Source organism: Nyctereutes procyonoides, unplaced genomic scaffold, assembly GCF_905146905.1.
Source record: "Nyctereutes procyonoides isolate TBG_1078 unplaced genomic scaffold, NYPRO_anot_genome, whole genome shotgun sequence".
NCBI classification, from domain to species: domain Eukaryota; kingdom Metazoa; phylum Chordata; class Mammalia; order Carnivora; family Canidae; genus Nyctereutes; species Nyctereutes procyonoides.
This window is the reverse complement of record NW_026575030.1, coordinates 2,898,378-2,924,923: the sequence shown is the minus strand read 5'-3', so window position 1 is coordinate 2,924,923 and position 26,546 is coordinate 2,898,378. Positions and strand designations below refer to the sequence as shown.

At 40.0% G+C, this 26,546-nt stretch overlaps 1 protein-coding gene across 16 annotated transcripts in view; it reads right to left on the bottom strand.

Annotated features, from left to right (window-relative positions):
• The window catches only part of NCKAP5 (NCK associated protein 5), a 947,559-nt gene that overhangs the window by 274,062 nt on the left and 646,951 nt on the right, over nucleotides 1-26,546 (bottom strand). For all 16 annotated transcript variants that reach the window (XM_055316283.1, XM_055316284.1, XM_055316277.1 and 13 more), the window contains one exon: nucleotides 4,858-5,007. In XM_055316283.1, the coding sequence (XP_055172258.1) occupies nucleotides 4,858-5,007 (150 nt within the window). The remainder of the gene's footprint in view (nucleotides 1-4,857; nucleotides 5,008-26,546) is intronic.

The following is a 26,546-nucleotide window of genomic DNA, read 5'->3' as shown; positions in this document are numbered from 1 at the left end:
ATGTATATGTATAGATTGGAACGGTGCTTGAACATACTAAGCTCTATGTCAGAACTTCCACCACCATCATCATCATTATTCCCCTCTAGTCTACTAGTCTAATGGTATTATTATATGCTATTATTTCCTATTAGTCCTAGGTGCCTGTTCTAGACCTACTAGCCTAGACCTAGCCTACTAACAACTTCCGTCTAGAATCTAAAACAATTTCCTACCTGGACTTGCTGTCCTGCTTTTATACCACCAATCAGCAAGAGTTGTCTTTCTGAAGCACAAGTTGGACCATGTTACTTCCCTGCTTAACAATTTCCAATGGCTTTCCTTTAAATTTACAATTATATTCAAAGTCCTTGCTGTGACCGTAGCCTATAAGGCTTTAAAGGGTCTGGTCCTTGTGTACCCCTCTTAATTTTCTTCCTCCCATTTTTTAACCTTATATTTGTGTTTCAGGGTAAATTTCTTTCTTCTATTCCTTTAACTTGCCAACCTTTCCACTATATATCTAGGCTTCCCCACATGTAGTTTCTCCTTGTGCTTCATCCAGGTTTTCATAGAGCTGTCTCGTGTTATTTATTTATATATTTTTAAAATATTTTATTCATTTATTTGAGAGAGAGAGAGAGAGAGAGAGAGAGAGAAAGGGAGAGAGAGCCGGGAAGAGGAGCTCTTGGGAGGAGGGGCAGAGGAAGAACCGAGTTCTCCCTCTGAGTAAGGAGTCAGACATGGGGGGCCCCAGGTACCCCTCCTTTGTGTTATTTATACTGTACCTACATAGCCTGGTAATCAGCTGCCATTGTAGGTAAACACCTCTCTTGTTCCTATCTGATCTCCGATGACTATATCACCTGTTTTTTTCTTATTCAGAGGCATTCATTTGTCTATTTGTTTGTTTGCTCACTTATTTATTATTTAAGTGTGTAGTTCACTGGGGTTTTGGACCATGAAATTGATCTACTCCTAGCATTTGGCCCATAGAAGGTATTCAGTAACTATCTATTGACTATGAACTCAACATAAAATTGTGATGTGCAGACAGCTTTGAGAATTACTATTTTTAACTACTTCATTTTAAAATGGAATTACTGATTAACAAAAATGCTTATGCTTAGCACTTTAATTGTCATACTTTCATGGAAAGGTATAACTAAGTAGAAAACACTGTTATTACTTTAGCACATTTAATTGCCATGTTTTTCTGCGCAAAATAATCTTTTATATAAGAAGCCAAGTTCCTCTGACCTTGAGGCTATAGCTAAGGCATCAGCATTTACCTGGAGGCTCAGAACTCCCAGGTTGTCTCAGTACTGGTCTCCCCCTTAGCTAGAATTTGGGAATCAGAGATGCTGTGGGAGTTGATAATGAGCAAAGGGTGTGTCCAGCTTGATTTCTAGTCAGCTGTGAAGCTGGTCAATGAATGATTAGAAAGGGCAAGTGGGAATGTGCAGAGAGATGCCTGAGACAAGCAAATCACGTATTTTAAGGAACATGCCCATAAGCAAATCTGGTGCTTAAGGCCAAAACCCAGGGCAGACATGAGGGAAAAGAGAAGACATAAGGTCAAGTCAATGCATTGTGGAGGTCATGTCTAGGAGATTCCCTTGACTCAGTGATCAGGGATGAGATGAGAGAACGGGGTGGTCCTTTGATAGACATGGCCTTTGAAAGGGTGGTGCTGTTGAAAATAGTGAGCTTGATACTAAGTTGAGTAAGCAGTTTCTTAAACACATGTCTTGAAAACCAAAATTTTTAGAAAACATAGGAAACACTACACCTGGCACTTAAAAGCTACAGAAAATGTACAAGTGGCATCTATATCAACCGTGTGGCCCTAATGGCACAGATATAAAATATAGCAAATGGTTCCCCCACCAGACATCAGGACCCTAAACAAATCTTATCACTTAGGCCCAGGGTAAATAGTTACTGGGTGGTGAGGGTAATGGCTGACCTTCCTGAACAACTGAAAGTTACTGAAACCAAGGTACCGTGCAGAGAAAAAACAATTGCTAGGACAAAAGAGAGAGGAAGGTGGGGAGAGAGAATATCAATCATTATTTTGATTACTGGCCCTGGAGCTCTTTTTGGAAGGTAAATGTTTTATTTAGCAAAATACCTTGATGAGCTCTGTGAATGGCATGGAATGAGACCATGAGTGGAGTTCAGGGACAGAGCACAGAGCCCTGCATAACCAGTGATGGGGCCTTAGCGGAGGGAGAAGAAGCACATGGGAAAGAGCTGCCATATTCTCTGTCAGGCTGGGAAAGGAGTTGCAGAAAGGGGCAAGGGAGAAATGCCCTGCAGCTGAAGAACTTAGAAGAAACAGCTAACTAAAGATCAGGTTCAAATAGTAGTAAGAATTGTGGGTAAGGAGAAAGTTAACTTAGTATTGAAAAAAGAACTTTAGGAAACAAGCAATGACAATGACCAGAAGAAATTAATTTAGAAAGTAAAATGTTTTTGTGAATTAAAATTGTGAGGATTAATGGCACTTAGATATATCATCTATTACATGCAACTAATGCTGGACACAAGAGGTGTTGCCTGAAGTATAAAGATCTCTGTGAAAGGAAAAAAAAAAATACTGCTTCTCTTTTACTCCGTGAGGGTTTAGAAAATATTAGCTGCCAAAAATATTTTTAAAATACCTCTTAGCTTGATTAAATAAAATGTTCTTCACAAAGTTGTCTCAGTGACAATTAGATGAACTAAGAGCAATTGTTACTGTAATTAGGAATAAAACTAACAATTTAAGTACATGGTTCTAGGGAAATAAGAAATTGTACTACCAAACATTTCTAAATTAAATCTAGGTAATTCGAACTCTAGATGAAGTTATGACTTTCTCAAAGCTCTCAGATTTTAGCCTCAGTCTCCTTTAAGAAGGCTTCTCCACCTTGCTCAGTAACTTTCTTAAAATGACACAAATGTGAGAATTTTTGAGGGGACAGGGAAGATTCCTGGATGTTTGCCCCAGTGGGCACTGCCAGAGGTTCCTTAAGTTAACTTCTCTTCAGCCCCATGTTTTTTTTTTTTTTTTTTTTAGTCCCATGTTTGGTATCGCTTGCTCAACCTGTCCACCCTGAGTCACTCTAGTGTGTAGTAGCTCAGTTTTTCCATTCATAGTTCTTATATTAATTACTAAATCCAGGTAAATAGAAAAAAATGATATAACAGAAGTCAAGAGCCTTGGAGTAAGGGCATGGTGGAGACCATGTGCCAGGCATCACTGTACTAATATTAACCCATTTCATCCACGTCAATGCCCTATAAGGTAGGTTCCTATTATGATGTCCATTTTTGCAGTTGAGTAGATAGAGGCACAGAGCCTGTTTTGTGAAGCCTGTTTTGTTTGGGATTCAAACAAAACCTTGGGAGTCTGGTTCCAAAATCCATAGTCTTAACTTCTTTGCTTTCCCTTTGCTGAGGAAATGAGTATAAAAAGGGCGTGCTCACTATAGACAGCACAGTGGACTGGAGGCAGAACTGCAGTAACCAAGCACAGAAAACAAGACTTCTCTGGGTCTTGTTTTTACACATTAAGTTTTCAGGTCTCTGTTGACTCTATTGTTGAATTTTATTTTTAGATGTTAGCTGAAAGTCCCTTGCACCTAGTTGAGATGAGATGGACTCACTGTAGTCTGGCTTAAAAGTAACTATGTCCCTATTCTAGATGTTAAGCCAACCTTAAAAAAAGTCATCTCCACTGAGTCTTTCAGCATGTGAGATGTCAATCAAGATCTAAAAACTGGAATTTTCTTTGAGGACTGCTATGAACTGGAATACTACTCAGCCATCAAAAAATGAAATCTTGCCATTTGCGACCATGTAGGTAGAACCAGAGGATACCCTGCTAAGTGAAATAAGTCAATCGGAGAAAGACAATTATATGATCTCACTCATCTGTGGGATTTAAGAAACAAAACAGGATCATAGAAGATAGGAAAAAATAAAACAAGAGAAAATCAGAGAGGGAGATAAACCATAAGAGACTCTGAATCACAGGATACAAACTGAGGGTTTCTGGAAGGGAGAAGGGGTCGGGGGATGGGGTAACTGAGTGATAGGCATTAAGGAAGGCACGAGATGGAATAAACACTGGGTGTTATATAAGACTGATGAGTCATTGAACCCTACCTTTGAAACCAATAATACATTATATGTTAATTAATTTAAATAAAGTATTTTTAAAAACTTAAAAAAATAAAATAAAAAATTCAGGAATTAGCACGTGCAGTGGATGTCAAAGGCCACTAAGTAAAAGACCAGTGGTTCCAGATTATTCTGGAGACTGTGGTGGCTCCTCCTTAAAGTACCCTTAGCTCAGCCTCACCTCTACTTGTTTTATGTTTTACATGTTGAACTTCTGCACAGGTTTGTTTTTGGGTTTGTTTTTTTGTTTTTTTGTTTTTTTTTGGAAATGCTTTGAATACTTAAGAATTTGATTTTTTTGCAGTCATCTTTATAGAGTATTGGTTTTTCAATTATTCTTCATTCAATTATTCATTATATCAGGTATTGGAAAAACAAAGTGAAATACCACAGAGCACTTCCCTCACAAAGCATGTAATTTTAGGAGTACTGATCCATTTTGAGGGCCAAACTGAATTTAAAATGAATTATTGTCCTAGGTACACTTGTTAAGGCATTGCAATCAGAATCACTAGGTCAAGACTCTCAATGCTACAAATTTTAACTTTTTGCTCACCAATGACAAATGAATCATAATGGGAGATACTAGAATCCTATTTGTCTGGTGAACTGAGAAAGGAAAACTTACACTCCCTAAAACCAATGTCTATCAAAGAAGCAGAGCACTGTCATTTTTCTTTAAATATGTAAAATCGTTTCATTTCTTACCTCTAGAGCTTTCAGTCTTTCCAACAGGAATTTGGTGTTTTCTTTCCCCTCGTCTGCACTACTGCTTTCACTCCTTGAATCCTCATCCACCACCATGTGAAGACCTTCCAAAGTTTCCTTGTGTTTTCTCTCTTCCTCTGACAGCTTTTCCTGAAGCAAGAAAGAATTATTGTTTTCAATAATCTCCACTGAAAAATAAGCAAGAGTCTAAGCCTAAAAAGTTTGGAACCTCTCTATTGCTTTTGCATTCTTTTGGGGGCTGAGGTAGAGAAGATTTTGCTAACGAAATTCTCAGTGGTGCTATATTAGTAAAACACAATAGATAAATTAATGAATCCTGGCAGGACAAAGCCACTGGGTCAATACCTCTGAATGCAAAAGTCCTCTGCCCTGTTGGAGAAGTTGACCCAGCCAACAAAATCTTAGGTGAAACTGTGGGTAATCCATTTTGATCTGCATCATGGAATTCAGCTATATGCTAACTGGGAAAAAAACAAATCAACCTTGATACCTTGATTTGTGAAGAGCTTAGCTCCTCAAAAGAGGATCGTTAAAGTCACTGGACATGCAACTATTTAATTATTCTAAAGGAAAATAAAATATCATGAAATATTGAAATGAGAGTGATTTCAGAATTCTAAGCTGAAACCAATTAGTTCCTTTGGCTTGATGACACAGCTCTTAAGGACCCTTTAATTCCTTTTCTAACACTCCAGGATTTGTAGTATAGCTTTGAGGCAGACATAAAATGCCGTTATCTTGTCTTTCCTCCCTGTTGGAAGCTCCTCACTCAACCTTATCTCTGGCAGCTTTTGGAAGTTGAGAAGTGTTAATTTGAGCCTTATGATTGCCTCTTGTTTTCAAGGTAAAAAGAAATGTCAAGAGAATATCATATGATAAAAAATCTCATCCATTCTGTACATATATTAAGACCCTTGTACTACAGAACCAGGTGACATCATTCCATCACACTATTGAATTCTAACCCAGACACTGCAGAAGTCACCGTCTTAATACAGCTAATTGTCGACCATGTGGGCTAAACTGGATTATCAATGATGAGAGATTTCTTTTTATTTAGCACTAAACTAAGATCATTTGCAAATAGGAAGCACAAAAACTAGGCTTCTTCATCTCTAGGCCCTATAAAATCTACTTAGAGGGGGAAAAGTCAGGTTTTCAAACTGCGTTCAGAAAAATGCTTTGAAGTTCCAAAAATGTTTAACTTATTTTTAAAAATAAATTATAAAGTATGTAAAAATAGTTCTTAATCTGTATGCATATATGTATAAATATATATCAATAGATAGATACATACATACACACACCTGGAGACCACATAGTAACTCGACCCATGTTAATGTGTTTTATGTAGATTCCAAGCTATAATTTCTCCTGTCATGCTTCTATAGAAATGCACAATTGGTTAGGAAGGTGATAGTTCTTTATGAAATCAGGCCTCACTATGTCTAACCACATATAACGTGCAGGTATGTTCACTTCTATAGCACATATGGCTTCAGCTCAGGTCATGCAAGTTTAAGGTAGACATCCTCAGGTCAGGACAAACATCCATGTCATTAAAGTATTTTTATGACTTTGATTCTTTAAGTTCTGGTCACTTGTCACTCGTAGACTTTCATTTCTATGATAAGGAACATGAAGCATGTAGAGTTACTCAACTTGGAAGTGAAGAGGTCCTTTTATTTCTTTAAGATTTGAGATTGTAATTAAACACTTAACTGGGATTGTAAAGCAAGTTGTTTTTTTTTTTTAAATATCATCTACATCTATGTCTCTGTATGAATTATGGTTTTTCACTGCTCTTTCAGGCAATTCTACTTGTATTTTCTCTTCCTTCTTCCCATTCTTCTAGTAATTAGGGCTCTATAGCTAATTAAAACAAACAAGAGCTACTGTTGTGGTAAATGAGAAGCCAAAAGACTTTGGAGTATGACAATTGGGTTCCATATCTACCATTTACCAGCTTAGGAAATCTCTTGGGCAAACTACTAAATTTCAATAACTCTTTGTCTTCTAAATACTTTGGTGAGGTTAATGCCAACAAATATAGCATACACATATATACAGTCAATTCTCATTATTTCTGGTAATTCTATTCTATAAAGTTGTTATGAACACTGAATTAGTAAATACTAATCCTAGGGGAAATACAGGGTTAGGTTCCTGTAGGCAACATTTCCATAACTAATCAATACACAATCTTGTTTTATGAGTGTTTCTATTTAAAGGCACATTATTTAATATATACTATTAATTCATTAACATTGAACTAACAGCCTATAGTCCTATAACGCATACCTGCACAGAGTTATCTAACATCTGTTTTCTCCATAAGGCACATCATAGTCTTCTTGCCCTTAGGAACACTAGACAGCATTTTAGCAATATACTTGGAGGCCATTTTAAACACTTAAATCACTAATAAAAAGCATAAAATATGAAAGATGTGGCACTAAATAGAATGCCAAAGGACACTCGTTTATTGTAGAAGGTCAAAAACAAGAAGAGTGGTGCCTTGTTTGATCTCAGCTGGGAACCTGCATATCAGGTCACTCAAAGTTTTCACCGCTCTGTGAATGTCTGATTTATCATCAAAGCACAATTTGATTGTAAACAAATTTTAGGCAGTAGGTGAATTCAAAAATATAAAATCTAGAAACATTATGAGGATTGACTGTACAAACGTACACACCAGCACACACACAGTTAAAGTGTCTAGGCACAGTGCCTAAATAATATATAAAACAACTGGAAACAATTCAAGATGATATAGATTATATGTGAGTGTTTAGATTGCATAACATGCATGGTTGACTTTACATAGTTTGAGGAATGGACAATCAATGAGGGATGTGGGATGTGATTTCATGGAAATGTAACATGACTTACACTTTGATACAGTGATACAACTTTAATAGTTAAAGAGACAAACAGTGGGATTTTTAGTTGAAGAGAAAACTGAAACAAAGGCTTTCAGTGAGGAATAGGTTTTGTCCTTATTGGTTAATGAGAAAACCAGTTTGATGATAATACACACACACACACACACACACACACACACACACATTGAGAGAGTAGCTGAGTACAAGATTGTAAAGTAAAAGAGAAAGGATTCTGGGGAATGAGAAAAATTCAGACATGATTCATACATTGATTTGTCCATCCTACGGCTGTTTATTGAGTGTGGACTACTGGCCACTTGCTGTGCTGTCCTGGGTACTGGAGATATGGCCAACAAGACAAAGTTCCTATCCTCCATGAATTTTATATTCTAATGATGGGAAACATGCTGAACTCCGAGTCAAATCAGGAAGTTATGTAATTGTAAACTAGTGGTAAATGCTATAAAGAAAATAAAGTAGCATGATATGATGGTCAATGATGTGTCTAACGAAAAAGTTAGATATGGTGACATCAGTGTAAGGTGCATCAGTTTAAGAGGACGTGGCCATTGGAGCAGAGATGAGGAGGAAGCTTTCAAGCAATGGCCTGGGATAAAACCATTACAAACAAGTGAGAGCAAAGCCAGTGCTTAGAGGCAGGGCTAAGCCTTCCTTGCTGGCCAGCTATGAGGGAGTCCCTGTCAGGGAGCACAGTCACTGTAAGAGCAAGAATAGCAGGAAATGTGACCAGAGAGAGAGAGAGAGAGAGCTAGAACTTTTCATGTCTTGCAGGGCATGAAAAGGCATTTGGATCTTATTCCAACTGCAGTAGAGAGTAATTGGAGGCTAATCAGGGAAGTGACAGGTTCTGGTTTACATTTTAGAAGCATCATCCTGACTGCCACAATGGAGAATGGGCTGTGGAGGGAAGGAGCTAGGAGCCCAGTGGGGATGCCTTTATAACGAAAAGAAATAAAGATTAGGAATACTGTGAAGTTTTTGGACAAAGGCTTACTTAAACAGTTCTCATATGGGATGGAAGGTTAGAAGCCGTGGCTTCAAAGCTCAGCTTTTACACTGTTGCACCTTGCTGGGCCAATCATTCAACCTTTTTCATTCTCAGTTTCCCCACAGATGTAAAATTAAGTGGTTGGACTAACTGCCCCTTCCATGGCTGAAGTTCTAAAAATTCAATTACTCAAGACACAATTTTTAGGAAAGATGTCATCAATATGTTCAATGGTGATAGAGATGGCAAGAGAACAGAAAAAGAGCCTCTACATTTTGTAATAAGAAGGTTATTAGAGGGGACTGGAGAGCTAAAGCATGATGATGATACCCCACATTGTCAGTAGTTAAGCAAAAAGTGAAAAAAAAGAGAAAATAGAGGCAATTTTCTTAGAGGCTTATTTGAAAGTCTGGCAGGAAGAGAAGGTGACAAAATGAAATGTAGCCAAAGGGCATTACAGAGATAAGTGGAAACCTTTCTCAAGATCTAGAAAACTGAGTTGTTTGAGAAGAGGTGCAGCACAGGTGAGAATGTTGAAGAGGAGACCTCCAAAGCAGAGGGGGCTGAGGCTGAAGGGCGCTGATGAAAAAGTCAGGTTTTTCAAATGCGGTCACCTGAAAAATATCACTTTACAGCTTAATCCTCGAGTTAGTATTTCTAAATCACCCCTTATTGTCTAGCTTAAGTTGTGGGTTTTTTTTTTTTGTAATTACTTATTTGATATTATTGTTAACACACATAGATAGTAAATATTACATAGATATAAAATACTGTAATAGCTTTAAAACATATTAATACAAATACAAACCTATTGAATCCAATTTAAGACTTCTTTTAGGTATTTTGTCTTTGGAAGTATAGTCAAAGTACAGTGCTGCAAAGTCATAATAATTTTTCTCAAAGTGGTTATACCAGTAACTTTATACAGAGTTAGGTTTATTTCCTTATTTTTTGCTTTAGACAGGTTTTCTCTTTAAACACTGTTTTTTCAAAAAAATTTTAAAGATTTTCTTTATTTATTCATGAGAGACACACAGAGAGACAGAGACATAGGCAGAGGGAGAAGCAGGGAACCTGATGCAGGACTGAATCCCAGGACCCTGAGTGGGATCAACCACAGGGATCCCACCCTGAGTGGGATCAACCACTGAGCAACCCAGGTGTCCCTGTTTTTTCAGATTTTTATTTAAATTTTAGATGTTAACATATAGCATAAAGCTGGTTTTAGGAATAGAATTTAGTGATTCATCACTTATGTATAACACTCAGTTCTAGCTTAAGTTGTTAAAGGACAAGGATTTGTCTACAAGCAGTTCATTTCAGAAACACCAGGAGGGAAATGACCAGGGAAGAGTTGGAAGCCATTAAAGCCTGACATTAAGCAGCTAAAGCTAAATCCATGGGACATTCAGGAAAATGGGGCCAAACATAGGCTCAGAATCATCCCATCCTCAGGGGTAAGAGACTTGGCATATTTATGCACCAAGCCCATAAAAATCAATAGTTGAAGCTACTTCCTGGGATATCAGTTTCCTGGCATTCCCAGCTTGCCATAGGTAATAGGGCTATGTCTACTTCTCACATAAAAGTGCCCTCTGGGAATATGAATAATAGTGAAGGGGAATATAAGGGAAGGGAGAAGAAATGTGTGGGAGATATCAGAAAGGGACACAGAACATAAAGACTTCTAACTCTGGGAAATGAACTAGGGGTGGTGGAAGGGGAGGAGGGCGGGGGGTGGGGGTGAATGGGTGACGGGCACGGAGGGGGACACTTGACGGGATGAGCACTGGGTGTTATTCTGTATGTTGGTAAATTGTACACCAATAAAAATTAATTTATAAAAAAAAAAAGTGCCCTCTGGGAACCCTCTTACACTGTTGGTGGGAATGTGAACTGGTGCAGCCACTCTGGAAAACTGTGTGGAGGTTCCTCAAAGAGTTAAAAATAGACCTGCCCTACGACCCAGCAATTGCACTGCTGGGGATTTACCCCAAAGATTCAGATGCAATGAAACGCCAGGACACCTGCACCCCGATGTTTCTAGCAGCAATGTCCACAATAGCCAAACTGTGGAAGGAGCCTCGATGTCCAACGACAGATGAATGGATAAAGAAGATGTGGTTTATGTATACAATGGAATATTACTCAGCCATTAGAAACGACAAATACCCACCATTTGCTTCAATGTGGATGGAACTGGAGGGTATTATGCTGAGTGAAGTAAGTCAATCGGAGAAGGACAAACAGTGTATGTTCTCATTCATTTGGGGAATATGAATAATAGTGAAAGGGAATATAAGGGAAGGGAAAAGAAATGTGTGGGAAATATCAGAAAGGGAGACAGAACATGAGAGACTCCTAACTCTGGAAAACGAACTAGGGGTGGTGGAGGGGGAGGAGGGCGGGGGGTGGGGGTGAATGGGTGACGGGCACTGAGGGGGACACTTGACGGGATGAGCACTGGGTGTTATTCTGTATGTTGGTAATTGAACACCAATAAAAATTTATTTAAAAAAAAGTGCCCTCTGGCACAGACACTGATAGCTGGAAGTCACACAAGCACTCTAGATGTTCTGGGGTATGGGCAGAGAACTACCATCGTCTATTACAGGCAGAGAGGAGGCTTGTGACAGTTCTTATGTGACACTGCCCAGGAAAGAAAGCCACATCTGTATGCTGCTCAGACCAGTCGCTGTCCTAAAAGCATACTTTGCTGTGTTCTACATTGCAAAATGCCCTGAAACCAGAAGGTAGAGCAATCTGTCCTGTCCTTTTCTTCACTCTTGCTTCCTTAATCACTTACCAGTGAGAGTGTTAGAGTATAATGTAATAAGGAGAAAGAGGGAGGTAGAAAGGACATATACTAAGTAAGTAGGTGAGCAAGAGAAAAATAAGCAAAGAGAAAGTGGTAAAAGAGAGAAAAATCTAAAAGAACTGGAAATATGGCTATATCCCATTGACAGATGACTATTGTCCATTTCAGAAAGAATAGCTGTTGGATTTATATTCACAAAGGCATGAAAATATTTTTGTGAAAAATCAAGTACATGTATTTTATCCACATGTAAACAACTCATTTCAATCAGAGATTTTATTTTAGTTCTTTTGCTAAATAATCATCTGTGATGCACATGGTAAAAGAGAGAGAATAAGAGAACAGAAACATGTGGTTTTAAATAAAGAAAGGTTATATCCTCCTCTTGAACTTCCACAAGAGAAACAAGAAAAATAAGCCAAGTCTATGCCCAAAGATGCCAAGCTGTGAGCAGAATAAGTTGATTCCAGAGGTGACCTGTTTTCATGTTTTAGTTCTTTATGGACTTTAATCAGCAGTGAATTCTATAAAAGTGAGGCCACCACACAAACGACTCTCACTCCCCACATATTTCATATATGGTTGGGACCATAAGCTTGTTTGCCTCAACAAATACCAGCCAGGACACAGGAAGCTAAAGATTTAGGAGCTCAGTTAGTATGCAAGGGTTTAAATCAAACTTTGCCTTGTCAGTACATAAACCAATCCTTAGAGCTATAAGTTTCTCTAAGTGGTTACCACGGTAATGATTCACCTTTGGGGGAGCCCTCATCTTTTGTTCTCAGCTAGTCAGCATCATCAGGCCTATGTAAAATAATATCAATCAACCCAAAGCTCTGGGTTGCATCAGTTCATCTCAGACTGATGAGAGTCCAAGGAGTAGAGAGCACACAGTATAGCTCTTCACTGATGGCCAGTGACTTCACTCAAAGACATTGTGGAAGAAAAATGATCATAATGCCCTCCCCCAACAGTATCTTGTTCATCTTTTGGTCACTAGCGTCCTCCCCCAACCTAGCACACAGGGGCAATCAAGGAGGGTTTCATGTGGTCACCTTACTTTATAACTAATTAATTAATCCATCCATCCAATAAACATTTACTGAGCAGCTCTTATGTGCCAGGCACTGTAGAAGATGTCTGGGGAACAAAGGTGAAAAAAAAACAAAAGTGGCTCCTGCTCTCATGGAGCTTAGAGTTTTGTGGAAGGACATAGTTAATCAAAATGCCACAAGCCAGCATAAAATAACACTGCTATATGTGTTGTGCAGGTAAGTCTTCGGCTGCTTCAAGAATCAATAATAGGAGATGAAAAAGAAAGGCCAGGAAAGCATGGGAGTTAAACAAGAAATGACCATGAGGCGAGATGTAGAGAGGACAATTTAAGAAGTCTGAAAAGAGGTCTGTGTAGCTGGGGAGAGTAATGAAGCAGGATGGGCTGACAGGGCCAGGACACAAGTCAAGAAATTTTACCTGTACCCTAAGGGCACTGGGAAGCCATTGACTGTTTTCAAGTGCGCACATGCATATGTGTGTGTGGAAGAGGTGACAGGGTAGATTTGTGTTCTAGAACACCTCTGTGGTACTCTGCGGAGGATGGATTGGGGGGAGGTTAACACAGATGTGGGGAAAATAAGATACTACGGCAATAATCTAAGTAGGAGTTGACTGAACAATGATTAAAATGACAATCCCACAACATGAGACCTTATAGTTTGCAAATCATCTTGTAATTTTGATTCTTTTGTATGCAGTGCCCCAACAATGACAAATAACTAATACTTCCTGAGGTCAATGTTGTTCATATAGTGGTCCAACAGCAATTGGCATCAGAGTAGCAGAGGCAAGGAAGAAGTGTTGCTTGCTTAAAATGCAGATACTTTGTCCAACTCAGGCCCTAGTCAATCACAATACCTAGTGGTGGATCCAGGAATCTTTAATTTTAGAGAACATCTCAGGTAATTCTAATCCATGCTTAAGTCTAAGGGCCTCTAGACAAAGATGCTTTGGAATAAAACATAAATGATTTACTTCAGATAAGCTTTTGAGGTTGCATACTTAATTCTTATAATTGATATGTACAATGGACAGATAATTAATCATCCAAACCAATTCCCACTGGAGACTAAAGGGGGAGGGTGGCTATTCATAGTAGGTGATAGTAGGTATAAACCAGGCCAACTGGGACATATTCACCCATAACTTGCTAAATACTACTTCAGTAATAGATGTCAGATATTAACCTATAATAGAAACCACTCTGTCTCAGTGTAAAGAGATGTCCTTGGGAAATTTCTTTCTGAGTTCTGAAATGCCAGTGACTACCACGTTATGATTGTTCCTTCTCACGGATGGTATTAATAGTTTATAGCTACTTTTCATGGCTTCCACAGCAAGGGACACTAACTTTCCAAGATATAAGTTCTATATGTGCAGTATGAAAGGGAAACAACTCTCCTGCTGGGAAAGCTTTTCTAATTTAAAAATAATGTGTGCGGGATCCCTGGGTGGCGCAGCGGTTTGGCGCCTGCCTTTGGCCCAGGGCACGATCCTGGAGTCCGAGGATCGAATCCCACGTCAGGCTCCCAGTGCATGGAGCCTGCTTCTCCCTCTGCCTATGTCTCTGCCTCTCTCTCTTTCTCTCTCTGTGACTATCATAAATAAATAAAAAAATTTAAAAAAAAAAGTATTACTTTGAAAAAAAAAATAATGTGTGCTTGCTTCTTGTTTGTATTAAAAAGAAATGAGGAGGGAGGGGCAAGATGGCGGAAGAGCAGGGTCCCCAAATCACCTGTCCCCACCAAATTACCTAGATAACCTTCAAACCATCCTGAAAATTTACGAATTCGGCCTGAGATGTAAAGAGAGACCAGCTGGAACGCTACAGTGAGAAGAGTTCGCGCTTCTATCAAGGTAGGAAGACGGGGAAAAAGAAATAAAGGAACAAAAGGCCTCCGAGGGGGAGGGGCCCCGCGAGGAGCCGGGCTGAGGCCGGGGCGAGTGTCCCCAGGACAGGAGAGCCCCGTCCCGGAGGAGCAGGAGCTGCACCAACCTTCCCGGGCGGGCGGAAAGGGGCTCGCAGGGAGTTGGAGCAGGACCCAGGAGGGCGGGGATGCCCTCGGGCTCCCGGGGACACTAACAGACACCTGCGCCCCGGGGAGTGCTCCGAGCTCCCTAAGGGCTGCAGCGCGCACGGCGGGGACCGACCGGAGCAGCTCGGAGGGGCTCGGGCGGCGGCTCCGCGGAGGGGGCTGCGGGGCGGGAGCGCGAATCCAACAGCGCAGGCCCCGGAGCACAGGGCGCCGGGACACAGCCCAGGATCCGGCCTCCCCCGGGACAGGCAGAGGCCGGGAGGGCCCAGGACAGCGAGGACGCTCCTGCCCCGAGCTGAGCAGATCAGCGGCCCCGCCCCGGAGCCTCCAGGCCCTGCAGACTGAGAACCGAGAGCCCCGAGCCCCGTAGTTCCTGCAGAGGCTGAATCCAGGCTTCCAGAGTTGCCATAGCAACTGCGGCTGTTCCTCCTGGGGCCCCACGGGGTAAACAACCCCCGCTGAGCCCTGCAGCAGGCAGGGGCAGAGCAGCTCCCCCAAGTGCTAACACCTGAGAATCAGCACAGCAGGCCCCTCCCCCAGAAGACCAGCTGGACGGACCAGTGATACTCCCCCGTGTTCCAATACAACTTGTTTTTGGCCACTCTGCACTGAGCAAAATGACTAGAAGGAAAACCTCACTTCAAAAGAAAGAATCAGAAACAGCCCTCTCTCCCACAGAGTTACAAAATCTGGATTACACTTCAATGTCAGAAAGCCAATCCAGAAGCACTATTCTACAGCTACTGGTGGCTCTAGAAAAAAGCATTAAGGACTCACGAGACTTCATGACTGCAGAATTTAGATCCAATCAGGCAGAAATTAAAAATCAATTGAATGAGATGCAATCCAAACTAGAAGTCCTAACGACGAGGGTTAACGAGGTGGAAGAACGAGTGAGTGACATAGAAGACAAGTTAATGGCAAAGAGGGAAACTGAGGAAAAAAGAGATTAAACAATTAAAGAACCATGAAGACAGATTAAGGCAAATAAATGACACTCTAAGGAAGAAAAACCTACGTTTAATTGGGGTTCCCGAGGGCGCCGAAAGGGACAGAGGGCCAGAATATGTATTTGAACAAATCCTAGCTGAAAACTTTCCCAATCTGGGAAGGGAAACAGGCATTCAGATCCAGGAAATAGAGAGATCCCCCCCTAAAATCAATAAAAACCGTTCAACACCTCGACATCTAATAGTGAAGCTTGCAAATTCCAAAGATAAAGAGAAGATCCTTAAAGCAGCAAGAGACAAGAAGTCCCTGACTTTCATGGGGAGGAATATTAGGGTAACAGCAGACCTCTCCACAGAGACCTGGCAGGCCAGAAAGGGCTGGCAGGATATATTCAGGGTCCTAAATGAGAAGAACATGCAACCAAGAATACTTTATCCAGCAAGGCTCTCATTCAAAATGGAAGGAGAGATAAAGAGCTTCCAAGACAGGCAGGAACTGAAAGAATATGTGACCTCCAAACCAGCTCTGCAAGAAATTTTAAGGGGGACTCTTAAAACTCCCCTTTAAGAAGAAGTTCAAGTAACTCTGAACGTGAATGGGCTTAATGACCCCATCAAAAGGCGCAGAGTTTCAGACTGGATAAAAAAACAGGACCCATCTATTTGCTGTCTACAAGAGACTCATTTTAGACAGAAGGACACCTACAACCTGAAAATAAAAGGTTGGAGAACCATTTACCATTCAAATCGTTCTCAAAATATACCCTAAAAACTACAGAACACTTCTGAAAGAAATTGAGGAAGACACAAAGAGATGGAAAAATATTCCATGCTCATGGATTGGCAGAATTAATATTGTGAAAATGTCAATGTTACCCAGGGCAATTTACACGTATAATGCAATCCCTATCAAAATACCATGGACTTTCTTCAGAGACTTAGAACAAATTATTTTAAGATTTGTGTGGAATCAGAAAAGACCCCAAACAGCCAGGGGAATTTTAAAAAAAGAAAACCATATCTGGGGGCATCACAATGCCAGATTTCAGGTTGTACTACAAAGCTGTGTTCATCAAGACAGTGTGGTACTGGCACAAAAACAGACACATAGATCAATGGAGCAGAACAGAGAACCCAGAAGTGGACCCTGAACTTTATGCTCAACTAATATACGATAAAGGAGGAAAGACGATCCACTAGAAGAAAGACAGTCTCTTCAATAAATGGTGCTGGGAAAATTGGACATCCACATGCAGAAGAATGAAACTGGACCACTCTCTTGCACCATACACAAAGATAAACTCAAAATAGATGAAAGATCTAAATGTGAGACAAGATTCCATCAAAATCCCAGAGAAGAACTCAGGCAACACCCTTTTTGAACTTGGCCATAGTAACCGGAGAAGGACAAACAGTGTATGTTCTCATTCATTTGGGGAATATGAATAATAGCGAAAGGGAATATAAGGGAAGGGAGAAGAAATGTGTGAGAAATATCAGAAAGGGAGACAGAACATAAAGACTTCTAACTCTGGGAAATGAACTAGGGGTGGTGGAGGGGGAGGAGGGTGGGGGGTGGGGGTGAATGGGTGACGGGCACTGAGGGGTACACTTGACGGGATGAGCACTGGGTGTTATTCTGTATGTTGGTAAATTGAACACCAATAAAAATTAATTTATTAAAAAAAAAAAAGAAATGAGGAGAAATCTGTCCATTAGTGTCCTACGTGAAGTAGAAAAGTGGCAGCTGGTTTTCGCAAGTTTAAAGTCTCTTTTCTCTTTTTTAAGATTTTTAAAATTTATTTCAGATAGAGAGAGAGAGAGAGAGAGAGAACGAGTCAGCAGAGGGGCAGAAGCAGAGAGAGAGATAGAATCTCAAGCAGACTCCCTGCTGAGTGTGAAGCCTGATGTTGTAGGGCTCCATCCCAGGACCCTGAGATCATGATGTGAGCGGAAATCAAGAGTTGGCTGCTTAACCAACTGAGCCACGCAGTTGCCCCCATTTTCTATATTAAGAAACGTGATACAATTAGTTTAAACATTCTTGCCTCCTCCCTACCTTCAATCCCACAGGGTGTGTGGTTGCCTGGTTGTGGTGCAAAGGCTTGACCTCAACATGGTGGCCCTGCTGTCTTCCACCCCATCTCTAGGAAAGCGACACTAGGTCAACTCAAGACCTTAATAATGATTGAAGCAGAGGGAAAAGGCAGTGTTTGTCATGTTCAGACATGTGTTGGTATTTTATTTGATAGGAAAAAGGAGAGTCAACCTCAACCATTTCTTGAGAGCCATTAAGTTCCAGCCTACTGTGATTTATTCTGATCCAGGGTGGGAACACAGGCCATTTTTACCAAATTTCATAACTAGTCGAAATAAGAAATCTACATTCCAGTCCTAGCTCTGCTGCTAACCAGCTGTGCGATTTTAGTCAAGTCACATAATTTCTCTGTCCCTCGATTTCTTCATCTGTGAATAAAATGTACAGAAATAGACTAATCCAAAGGTGTCTTCTAGCTTTAAATTTCTATGATTTGGATCATCTGTAAAAACTGAGCTTGGAAGGATAAATATTTAAAACAGTGATGAAGTTGAGAGACTTTAATACAGAATACCATTTACATTAGATCCAGGAGATACCCTGCCTCATAAAATCTTTGTGCTTCTTTTCCAGCATGCATCTCTCTCTCTCTCTCTCTCTCTCTCTCTCTCTCTTCTCTTTTTTCCCTTGAAAAAAAACCTTTCCTCTTCTTGCCGTGTACTACTCTTGGGCCCTAAGACAGAAGTCACCTAATGAAACCTTTACATTTAGCACATTCCATTCCCTACCTATAAGAAACAGGAAAGGCCTGGAGAGCAGTAGCAACAGAGTTTAGGGAAAAATGCTTCTAACACTCACAGGAAATCATGCCCAACCAACAGTAGTGGGAGGAACAGTTTCAAGTATCTTCTGGTCCCAAGGCTTTAGGAAAATTTTTTAAAAATCACTCATCTCTGATAAAAATCACTTATTATTTTTAACTCTGTTGATCAACACAAAACGAACATGCAGACTACACTGTATGGATGTTATTGACAGTTTTATTGTGTTCTAGTACATTCTCTCATTTTCTGATAGGGACTACCCTTATGTCTTAGCCCTGCTCAAAACACCCCCCCCACACACACACAGAGGCCCAAAAAAGCAAAAAGTAAAAGAAAAGAGGGAAAGAAAAAAAGAAAGGAAAGAAAGAAAGAAAGAAAGAAAGAAAGAAAGAAAGAAAGAAAGAAAAGGAAAAGAAAGAAAAGAAAGAAAAGAAAAGAAAAGAAAAGAAAAGAAAAGAAAAGAAAAGAAACCAACCTCAGGTACATGTAAATTTCTAACTTGAAGATGGCAAAATGAAACCACGGAGAATATGAAGAGACATCAAACTATCCAACTTTGAAAAGCTAGACAGTTGCAGAAGTTGGATTAGAATTATTTCATTTTGAATATCCAACCATGCATTAAATTCACTTATTAATTAATAGTGAAAACACAAAAAGCTATAATTTAGGACTGATCACATAAAGGCAGAGACTTGGATGATGTTAGCCTGAAACATCAAGTTCCTTCCAGAATATAAAAGACATAATAAATACATCTAGTATCAGCAAAACACCTCAGAGTTAAACCAAACAACCTTATAATACCATTTTACATGCTCAGAACAATGGGGATATTGGGCAAATAGTCTAGACCCTTTATATAGACAAGAAAACAGGTTCAGATAGGTTATTAACAGTAAGCAGGAGAGCCAGATTTAAATACCCTTCTGATTTCAAATGTCATGCTCTTTCCACAGACTCATGTTATTTCTTTTAGACTTTCTCATGCCCCTATAGATTTATCCTTAATAGTAATTTTATCTGAGAATCAGCGATCTTTACCTAACTGTGAACCAGAGTGCTGATGGCATCTCTTCCAAGGCTCCCAGGCCATTCTTCCAGGGAGTGGGTGATTTTATCAGAGATGTCAGGTCTGGCCTCAGATGACTATCAGCAGAATGGTTTAACAAACCACCAGCACTTTCATAGTTAATGATGATTAAATTGGTTCAAAACCTAAACACACACTGGAATACAAGCTAAATGGAAATGTAGAGGCCAGTCGTCTGGCTGACAGCCACCCCAGTGCACGCTGGTAGCTTCAGCTTCTGTGATTTATTTACTCATTTGTTTTCTGGTGGTGGGGAAGGTGCACCGAATATATTGTCACTTTAGATAGTACTTCAGCAAACACCATAACAACATTCCCAGGGATTGCTAGCAGCTTTTGTTCAGTACCAGCATACTAAATTTTAAAGGGGGAAAAATAGCGTCATATAAATCACAGGATTTTAAAAGAACATCCCAATTTGTTCACAGTTTAACATTACTACTGTCAGGAAAAACATATAAAACTCTTCTTTTTCATCCCTGGATTTGACTTACAAAGTGAAGTAAGCATACAGTAAAATCCTCAAGATTAAATGTGTATGATGGATAAGAGAACAAAGTGTTTTCTTTATGTCTCTGATATGAACCCACGACCACTGGCATATCAATTCATATCTACTCCACATTATTCTCCACTCAAAACACTCTTCAATATTGCCAACTATCTTCCATATTGAACAGTTCTGTGAAGTTACATTAATAAATTTTCAGATGATGCTTTTATTGTCTGTTTCATCTATCAACCACCTTTATTTCCTTTAAAAAAAGTTAAATTTTAAAGCTACTTTACATAAAGGAAAACTCCACTGTGGAACAGAATGGTGTAAAAAACAGCCATAATTTTCATTAAAGGTATGCTCCAGATGGCTGGACATCTAAGAAGATTAGCAACAGAAATTACATGCTCAGAGTCCCTGGATGGTTGTCTGAGTGTAACTTATGCATAAAGAAACCAGCAACAGTCAGTGTCCTGTGGATGAGAAATTTCAGTGGCTGATGGTTGCACTTAAATGCTTGGAGGTCATTAACAATAACTCATAAGTTAATGTCAAAGTTTGCACTCAATCTTTCTCTTCCTCCTTTGCCCCTGCTTGCCCTTGCTTTTTCTTAAACATTAATTAATATATTTCAGAGGGAGAGAGAGAGAGACAGCAAGTTCATGTATGTGGGAGCCAGGGGGAAGGAAAGAGAATCTCAAGCAGACTCCCGGCTGAGCAAGCAGCCTGACTTGGGGCTGGATTCCCGAATCCTGAGATCATGGCCTAAGCAAATCAAGAGTCAGATGTTTAACAGCTACCCAGGTGCCCTTGCCTATTTTTAAGAGAATTTACAGGACAGGGGATCCAGAGAGCCTCCAGAGGGCAGCTGAGCTCATGAACTGAGCAATGGCCATCCCCAAAGGAACCATTCAGTCATTAACTAGCTAGTGGTATGAGGGGTGCTATATTACTGTTATCTTTATATATGTCTACAACAACCACATGTCTGAGATTTCTGGACATTTTAATTTTAAGTAAATTCAAGCAATTTAAAATTTACTCTCTCATCATCCCTATAAATATACATTGTCATATAACTAATATGTCCACATTTTTGTTTCAGAAAATATGGTCAATACTATAGATATTTTTTGACTATTGCTGGCAGAAACTTATGTATCTTCTGTGTTTGTTAAATTCCAGTGACTTGGGAGGCAATTGCCTCTGCAAGGAAGGAATTCTCTAAGTGTTCAAATGAAATTGTAAAAAGGTAATAATAATAATAATAATAATAATAATAATAATAATAATAACAGCAACAAGAACAATAAATAGCTCATATGGAGAAGACAATGTGTCATTCTAAGGTTGGTAAATAGACACTGCAAGTAGTTTGCCAGCTTCCAGTTATAATTCAAGACCATCAGGGGCAGGAACAACATTTTACATATTATACCCCATCACAGAAGGCACTCAGTGAATGTCCAATGTTGTCGAATATGATGAGATTCGCTGAGGATGGTATCACCTCGTTTTACCCCTAATGACACTGTGCATAATATTAATACTGAACTACTTAAATATCTTAAGTACTTTCAACAGAAAATTATTTTTTAAAAAAGTATTGTGCTATCAGAAGCATAAAGCAATGGAATGATAGAATATTTGCATAGACGATAAAAGCATCATTAAATTGATTTCCACTCCTAGAAAATGAGATTTTGCATGCTTAGCCTTTAACTGACATGCCCACCACATGCATCTCACAGAAGAACACATCAATGTTTAAGCCATGAAGTTATCTATCCTAAAATGTCCTGGGAATTTCTGGAGACTCACAGACCCACTCCTAATCAAGGTACTCTATTCTTCCCACCTACTTCCTTCCTGGGGTTACCTAAAAGAAAAGCTCTAATGAGGTGCATTAGTTATACTTCTGAAAGTCAAAGATGGATTATATAGTTAATTCTCCCGGGGATTCATGTCAGATCAGAGAAAATCCTCACCTATTTGCACCTAAATGGGACTTAAGGATAAAGCAAGAATATCACATTTTTTCTAGTGCAATTTACATAATACCTGCTCCCTCCAGACAGGCAAAACTCAGTGCATAGAGTAGGATCTGACTGAAGATTACTGAAGATATTTTCCCAGAAACATTGTCCTGGTGTGCTTTTTGACATTAAAACTATTATTTTTATCCCTAACCCCTGAACACAGCAGGAAGCTCTCACTTGAGGTGCTTCTTTGTCATCGAGTGGGATGTACATTCTGACAAGCCATTCTGAGCCACAGTCAGAGCGGTGAAGCAAAGAGCTGTCTGGTGAAGACACCTGTAACCCTGCCAGATGATTCCTCTTGGTAAGTGAGGAAAGGAAATTCAGATACATTAGCAAGAAATAAGCATGATCCTAAAAGGTAATCAGAAAAGTCACTATGTATATGCATCAAAAACGTGTGTAGTCACTCCTTGTGCAAAATCATGTGCAATTGAAGAATAATGAAGTGGGCAAGTCATGGCTCCTGAGACAAACACCTTTGGTACAGGTCTTCCACCTTATTCCAACAAATAGTCCATCTTCTAGATCTCATCTACAGTCATCTAAGTGCTAAGTAACCTTCTGTTGCCTCAGGGAGGGAGAAAATAGAAAACTAGCTAAGGAACTGGTTTCCTCTTCCAGGTCTGCTATTCATGGGCAATGTGGCCTTGTTAAAGCCCCTTGGTTATCTATCACATACAAAGTACAGTGGCTCAATATGGGAGATAACTTCCTTCCTTTGGAGCGCCAAAGACTTGCTAACTATCCAGTTCATCTCTACACCATGACTGACCTTCACATGTCACACAAATCTTCCCTTAGAAAATCATGGATAGCAGGGGCACCTGGGTGGCTCAGTTGCTTAAGCCTTTGACTCTTGGTTTTGGTTCAGGTCATGATCTTAGGGTCACTGGATTGAGCCCTAAACTGGGCTCCACACTCAGCAGGGAGTCTGCTTGAGATTCTCTCTCTCCCTCTGCCCCTCCCCTCTCTCTCAAATAAATAAATAAATCTTTAAAAAAAAAAAAAGAAAAGAAAATCATGGATAGCAGACTGGCCACCTTGTACACAGCTACATAACAATGAGCAGTTGATAAACACGTCTAAGGCTCTCAACTACCCTAATAATGAGATAATCCAACCCTTTCCCCAGCCATTGTCTCCAAGATACCAGATGACCACTTTGTAGATTCTCCCCATCACCACAGACACTGGGCCTCAACCATTCTGGCCTTAACTCTGGCTACAAGGTAAGGATGCTACCCAGTTTTCATGGTCTGACAGCCCATGAAATGCAGTTGGCTTTGTGCACCCAGAACTAGCCCACTAGTTAAAGTGGTTCAAAGAATGGTTCAGGCCACTCTAGAAACTCAGCTCCAAAGGAAAGGTTTTGAACTTGTTGGTCTGAGAGGGGTTCCAGGAGTTCCTTGTGAGGCCTGTTCTGGGGCCTGGCTGTTCACAGCTTGTCTAACAAGTTTATGCTGTCTTTCTGGAGCCTGCTCTTCATTATATTAAGGGCAAAGTAATGCTCTAAAACTTGCCAATTATTTGAATTTTATGAAAGGAACATAGGCCTCAAATTCAGTTAACAGGCAACACTATTTGGCAGGAACTTAGAATCTTGTCCTGTTTTCTTTGTGTGGTTCCCTCCTGTTTATGGCTTTCCATTTCCAGTGCGGGCCTTCCGACCAGCAAGGCTTTCCTGGACACTTCTGTTTCCTCAGACATCTGCACCAGTGCTCACTCCACTTAGGCCTGTGGGCTCTGAGCTGGATGCACCCTATGCTCTAGTCATTTTCCTGAGTGGCTCACAGACCCGGCCATCTCAACACCATCCCATTCTCCCAACAGTCTTGGCCTGCCTTCCGCCTCCCCAATGCCTCCTCAGCAATGAGCTCACTATCCTGACTGAAGAGGACTGAGAATAAGGTCCCTAGGGCATTGAGAGGTTAGGTAAATCCCCAAACATTACAGCTTGCATGGCTCAGTTGGGATCTGGGTCCAGGCTGTTGGTCTCTAAAGGTTTTAAACTTACTCATAATTCCCTGCTGCCTCTCACCAGGGTAACCATAACCCTCTGCCACATTTTACTGGTGTTCCCATAATCCTCTGCTACTTTTCACTGGAATTCCCATAATCTTCTGCTGCTTTTCACTGGAGTACCCATAATCCTTTGCTGTCTCTTATCACAGCATCTACAGAAGCAAAGAACCTTTCCATTTATCTGAATTTTAGTGTCTTTTGAGGAGCAGCTCAACTCCCACATTTTGCAGAAGGTCAGCATGACTCCTAAACAAAAGGCATCAGGCTGGCTATTCTGGGGCAAATGCTGGTGGTAGGTCACTGAAAACAAGACTCTGGCTGCAGGACGCTTTAGCATGATACAGGCAAGGAAAAAAAAAAGTATACAGCTGAATCTAATGCCTTGTTGTATTGTGGTTCTCAACCCAAGCTGTGTATTAGAATTGACCTGTGGAGATTTTAAACTTTTCGTGCCCAGGGCACACACCAGATCATTTAAATCAGAATCCTTGGGGTGGAACCAGGACATCAGTAATTTTCAAAACCCACCAGATGACTCCAAGGCACAGCCAAATGCAAGAACCACTGATATAGAATGTAATTAATGCTACTCCTGCAAGACTATGAGACTTGGAATCAAGAGGCCGGATCCACTGCCAACACTGTATGACCCTTAGAAAGTCAAGTGCCTCCATGAAACTTAGTTGCTATAAAGTGAACATGAACTTATTGTCTTTCCTATTTTGAGAGGTTAATGTGAGGATCAAATGAGATGAGGTTGTAAAAGTGTAAACTGTAAAATATATTAATTATTATTGTGGCAATTTTCACTACTGTTCCTTCAATGGTGATGTCCAAACATTTAGGGAAAAAAAAGTAATAAGAATTCATGGAGAAGAAAAAAATACAATAATAGTAGGGCTATTACCAAGAGACATACAACCTAATTCAGATCCTAAGAATTCATTTACAAGTTATTTTGTAAATGAAATAAAAACACTATTTTTTATTGTGTTTTTATTTTATTTTATTTTTTTGTGTGTGTTTTAAATCCATTTCTCCCCACTAATGCCAAGCTTACTCTAGTCTGAATTAAGAGAAATGGATTTAAAATGCTAATTTATTAATGCAGAAACAAAATTTGTTGGGGGGGGAGTGGTAAACAGACCAAATAGAACATACTTGGAAAAATATTTTTTAATCTGTTTACAGAACCATGGAATCATCCTAAGTGATGATTTATCTTTCACTCATCATTTAAACAGATAAGAGAAGAACATAAGCCATTGGAAGACCCCAATTCAATGCATTTGCTCTAAAAGTTTCTTTCAACCTCTCAGTTTGCCACTTGGTGCTTTCCACGGAGAACGTGAAGTAAATGGGGCTGGGATAGCCAGTCCAGTCCTTTAGTAGTTCATTATGATAGTACCAGCCTGAGGTCTGGGTCTAGAAATTAGGAGGGCGGGAGGACCAAGAGAATGGTACTTTGTCTCTCCTTTGTATGCATATGACATGTGGCAAACCAGAGAAATAATGGCTGTAATTTGTAAATTGCATTTGTTGGTTTTCTCTTCACTTCCGTATCCCTATGCCACTTCCTAATACCTTTATTCCCTGGCACCCCCATCAAGAAGTCGTCTCACCCAGACTTAAACTCCTTTATTTATAAAGGAGGATTATAAACTCCTAAATTACCATAGAAAAAGGATTTTCCAAAACACATTTCCTAAATTCCAGTGTTCTGAGATAAACTGATAGAACAAAGTCCACAGATTTAAACCACTCACACTAACATGTGAATGATCTTCCCTTGGGCATTTTACCTCCTGAATTCTTTATATTTTTACATGGAATGGTGCTTTAACAGATATAATTTCAGAGAACTGTATCTGAGAGAAAAAATATGTTGGTAGATAGGGTCTGGGGATGACAGAGGGTGCAGTGGGAGAAGATACTACCACAAAGGCCAAGTCCTGTTTGGGAACCTGACCTGGGTTTGGTGCTCTTGAAATATACATTTTTCAGAGTTTTATAATATTCCCCAGTTCTAAACCTTTAGGCTCTCAACAGCTTCCGTGGTGTTAGCCAATAAGATAGACTAGAGTTGGGCAGGGTAAGAGGTGAATCTGTCTGTGTGAAGAGAAAGATGAGTAGACAGATAGGGCTAGATGTGTCATAATAATACTCTCTACTGTTTGTTGAATACCTAACATGTGCTGTGCGTGTTACCATGTGTTATCTCCAATTATTAGATAAAATCATGTCTGGGGAAGCACGTTAAAAATAGAAGCCTTTCTAGTTAGCCTTGTTATGCCCATTATGGAGAAGAGAAAAGGGAGACTCAAGGTGATTAAGTTGCCCAAGATGACAAAACTGAGTGAGAAAAATGAGATATGCTCCCAGGTCTATCTGAACCTGAA